Source organism: Bison bison, unplaced genomic scaffold (genome assembly GCF_000754665.1).
Source record: "Bison bison bison isolate TAMUID 2011002044 unplaced genomic scaffold, Bison_UMD1.0 scf7180017864475, whole genome shotgun sequence".
In the NCBI taxonomy this organism is placed as follows: Eukaryota; Metazoa; Chordata; class Mammalia; order Artiodactyla; family Bovidae; genus Bison; species Bison bison.
The window spans coordinates 3,979,792-3,984,443 of record NW_011495036.1 but is presented as its reverse complement, the minus strand read 5'-3'; the positions used below and the strand labels follow the sequence as shown (position 1 = coordinate 3,984,443).

General features: G+C 49.4%; 1 protein-coding gene across 2 annotated transcripts in view; it reads right to left on the bottom strand.

Moving 5' to 3' along the window:
* The window catches only part of SCLY (selenocysteine lyase), a 30,594-nt gene extending 25,967 nt beyond the window's left edge, over positions 1 to 4,627 (bottom strand). Inside the window, exons 1-2 of one of the 2 annotated variants that reach the window (XM_010862058.1) lie at positions 4,479 to 4,627; positions 1,310 to 1,425 (exon numbers count right to left, since the gene is read on the bottom strand). In XM_010862058.1, coding sequence (XP_010860360.1) covers positions 1,310 to 1,425; positions 4,479 to 4,543 — 181 coding nt within the window. In that variant the 5' untranslated portion in view covers positions 4,544 to 4,627. Of the gene's footprint in view, positions 1 to 1,309; positions 1,426 to 4,478 lie in introns of those variants that run through there. The other variant, XM_010862059.1, reaches the window with a different exon arrangement.
* Positions 4,628 to 4,652: the final 25 nt, after the last annotated feature.

The following is a 4,652-nucleotide window of genomic DNA, read 5'->3' as shown; positions in this document are numbered from 1 at the left end:
ATATCAATAACCTCAGATATGCAAATGACACCACCCTTATGGCAGAAAGTGAAGAACTAAAGAGCCTCTCGATGAAGGTGAAAGAGGAGAGTGAAAAAGTTGGCTTAAAACTCAACATTCAGAAAACTAAGATCATAGTACCGTGTGCCATCACTTCACGGCAAATAGATGGAGCAACAATGGAAACAGTGGAAGACTTTGTTTTTTTGGTCTCCCAAATCACTGCAGATGGTGACTGCAGCCATGAAATTAAAAGACACTTGCTCCTTGGAAGGAAAGTTATGACCAACCTAGATAGCATATTCAAAAGCAGAGACATTACTTTGCCAACAAAGGTCAATACAATAAATGCTAAGGTTTTTCCAGTAGTCATGTATGGATGAGAGAGTTGGATTGTAAAGAAAGCTGAGTGCCAAAGAATTGATACTTTTGAACTGTGGTGTTGGAGAAGACTCTTGAGAGTCCCTCAGACTGCAAGGAGATTCAACCAGTCAATCCTGAATATTCACTGTGAGGACTGATGCTGAAGCTGAAACTCCAATACTTTGGCCACCTGGTGCGAAGAATGGACTCACTGGCAAAGACCCTAATGCTGGGAAAGATTGAAGGCATGAGGAGAAGGGGACGACAGAGGATGAGATGGTTGGATGGCATCACCAACTCAATGGACATGAGTTTGATTAAGCTCCAGGAGCTGGTGATGGACAGGGAAGCCTGGCGTGCTGCAGTCCATGGGGTTGCAAAGAGTCAGACGTGACTGAGCAACTGAACTGAACTGAAAGAACTTTAATTTTTATTTTTAAAAAAGGAGGCCAGGATTCTATGTGATCCTGATTACGTAAAAGATCTAGTTTGCAATTTTGTAAGGATCAATGGAGACAGATACATGACAGGGTCTTATAAGCACTGTTATTACAAACAACTTTTTTTTTCGATTGCGCCTTGCAGCAAACAGGGTCTTAGTTCCCTGACCAGGAATCAAACCCATGCCTGCCCCCTGCATTGGGAGCACAGAGTCTTAACCAGTGGATCATCAGAGAAGTGCCCTACAAGCAGCTCTTAATAAGACATCTTTTTCATCTGAGAAAGGGGGACAGGAGAGCATGTTAACGATGAAAGATTATGGTATCAACAAAGCTCAAATTTGGTCTTTTCAAGAAAAAAAAAAAAAAAACTCTCCAGAATTACAGCTAAAGACATGCAGTTACCAGAAAATCCACTCAAAACCGAGTCATGCCATGTGGTGTAGAGTTCCTGCAAGAGTTCCCCTGCCCTTCATCTCAGATCTGGGCACGTCTTCTAGAATTACCTGCTGGGTAAGAGCTACTGGGATTTCCCCAGGCTTCCCGCATGGCCTCTGTCATGGCCTCAATGACTTCTGGCTCCAGGGGAGTGGTTGCATTATAGTCCATATACACTTTCCTGCTGGAGAGAAAACAAAGACGTGCCTCTTAAGGACAAGAAGATGGAATGTGGAAGAACAGCTGCAGTCAGTCTATGCTGTCAGCAGGAGCAAATAACGTCAAGGCCAGGGGCTCTCCTGCAATCACACTGTGCGCCTAGGGCGTCCGCATCTGTGTCACTTACGGGAAATGTGTGCGGGATTTCTCATTATCTAGCATTCTTGCCTGGAGAATCCCATGGACAGAGGAGCCTGGTTGGCTACAGTTCGTAGGGTTGCAGAGAGTCGGACATGACTGAAGTAGCTTATAGGAGGAGGAGTATTTGCTAGTTTCCTTTACCACTGCTAGGAGACTGTCCACTTAGACTTCCAGAGCTTCTTTCCACCCCGTGCTACTTCCTTCTGATGGAAAGGGGGAACCTTGCAGGCCCAGGGAGTCACACATTCCTGAGGGCTTTTCCCCTGGTGTTTGAACTTCGCCACTTCACTGGCAGTTTTCCTGTATTTCCCCATGGTGTCTGTGATGGCCATGAGGCTCGGGTAACCTAGGCTCCCACGGTTCCTCTCATGGCCCCTCTGTGTCCCCCACACTGCAATCTCAGGGGTTCTTCTCTTTGCATTTTCCGTTTTCTTTGCCCGTAATGATGATGCCCTCCACCACTGCCTTACTTTTTAGGTCTTTGCTCAACTTGACCTCATGAGGCTAGTTTCTAAATGAAACTGCAGCCACCCCTGCCCTCCTCCCCAGGGCTGTGTGTCCCCCTGCTTCTCCACAGCACCCCATCATCTAACACACGAGACTTGCCCCTTGTTAATTCTCTGCCTTGATAGAATGTAACTGAACAGCAGCTCCACAAGCTCCCATGTTCCTCCCAGGTGTGTCACCAACATTGAGGACAACAGCTGGCACACAGTAGGGGCTTGACATATAAGGTGACAAATGTCATAAGAAAGTGCACAGTCCCTGAAAGATTCCTAGGTGAAATTTACCTGTGTGTATACACACACACACACACATACACACATATATATATATATATAAAAGAGGGCTTTCCTGGTGGCTCAGAGGTTAAAGTGTTTGCCTGCAATGCGGGAGACCTGGGTTTGATCCCTGGGTTGGGAAGATCCCCTGGAGAAGGAAATGGCAACCCACTCCAGTATTCTTGCCTGGAGAATCCCATGGATGGAGGAGCCTGGTGGGCTACAGTCCATGGGGTCGCGAAAAGTCGGACAGGACTGAGCAACTTAACTAACTAACTATATATAGAGAGAGTTATCAGAATCAAAAACTTTCAAGCACAGGGAACTCTACTTAATACTCTGTAATGGCTTATATGGGAAAAGAGCCTTTAAAAAAAAAAAAGGAATGGACACATGTATATACATAACTGATTCACTTTGCTGTACACCTGAAACTGACACAGCATTGAAAATCAACTCCAACAAAGATTTCTTAAAAATCTCAGAAACGTTCATGAATGTATATAGCAGACAATCCTGTCAGATACTATTCATTATTTTACCTGATTTTTAAGTCAACAATAGTGTTTAAGCCAATTCACATGAAAATTCAAACACAATTACCAATGGTGGCTGCTAAATACATTTTTTTAAATCCACGGAGTGTTTGAATGCAACATCTTGTCTTTAAGATGCCCAAGTACAGGGCTTTGGGGCTTGGGAAACCTGACCAGCATTCCTTGACCACCCTGGGATTAGGAATCCCTGCTGCTGAGAATTAAATCTGCTTGTGTCCCTAACTCTGCTCTCACTTCCGGTAGGTATTTCGAAGTTCCTCATACTACTAGTGAACACACAGCTCTTCAATCTTCTGCTTGGCTGAGTTAATTCACAGCTTGAATTTCAGAGGAACGAATCACAGATTACTCTGCCCCAGTATATGCTGCTTCCTTAAAGTGTTATCAATATTGCATGGGAAAACTAAACTTTATTAGATTCATAACTGAAAAATGAAGAGGCATCGTGAATCTCTGCCTTCAGTCAGTACGTTTTCCTTCCTAGCTCCCTTTTCTCCGTCCCAGGCAAATGAAACCGAAAGAGCGAGCAGTCAGATTTAGGCCTAGACCCAAATGTTAAAGATACATACCCATTTCTCACATTCCGGTAGAGAGGATTACCCCCTCCCCCGCCAAAGTATTTAACAAATTCCTGGATTGAGGATGAAGACTCTTTCAAACACACACCCAAAGCATTCCCCGCCGCGACTCCACCCCCACCCAGGGGAAGAAGGTCCCAGCGTCGGTGGACTGAAGTATCTCCCAGTCTTGCTCCCCACTCTGCCAGCTGCTCAAGCCTGGGAGCTTCCTTCTTAACACTCCCACCCGCGACTCCTTCCCTCACCCCACCTCACCCCCAACCCCCGCTTGGAGCAAGCATCAGCAAGTCGGGCAGGTTTCGTCAGGTACGTTCGCTTCTCCGCCACACCTGCGCCCGCTGAGGTCCACACCACCTCTGCCTCCCAGATGATTGCAAAGGATTCCTAACGGGTTTTCCCAATTGCTGCAAACCCTGACTCCCTACCAAGCAGCCAGAAGGAGTCCTGTAAAATATACAACAGCAACCTATAATATAATTAGATTACATCACTTCCCTTATAATTAAATTACATCTGCTCAAACCTCCAGGAGCCCCATCGCAGTGAAAATACGCCCCAAGTTCCCCCCCACCCCGGGTTCTGCCAGTGGACAGCTGCCCCAGGCCCTGCGGTCCGCGGCCCCCGCCGCCCGGGACCCCGCGGGCAGAACTCCTGCTGCGGACTCCTGGGTGTCCCTGGGGTTTTCGGCCGAATCGTCACCTCCCCGGAACCCTTCCCAGGCCCCGCCGTGCGCCGCTCGTCCTCCCGGCGGTCACCGCCACATCCTGCGCGGACCCTCTTGCGCGCGAGTGACCGGCCAGCTGGCCGCTCCCCGGGAAAGCCCCGTTCCGCCGAGAGCGGCCGCCGGCCGCCCCAGCGTCCCTCGGGGAATGACCACCCGCCGGCCGCCACGCGGCGCCTGGAGGGCTTCTTGGAGGAGCGCGCCGACGGCTCTCCCTATCTTCCCCTCTAGGAGCGCACCTCTCGGGCGGGCTCTTCTCCGCTCGACTCCGCGCGTCCCTGTTCCGCGCCCCGGCCGCCTCCATCCCGACGCCACCGCGGCCCGCTTCCAGCCAGCCAGCCCCCTCAGGAGAGGCCCAGACTCGCAGAGCCTGTCACGGTTAAGAGCGCCGCCGGGACGGGGCGGGGGTGCGG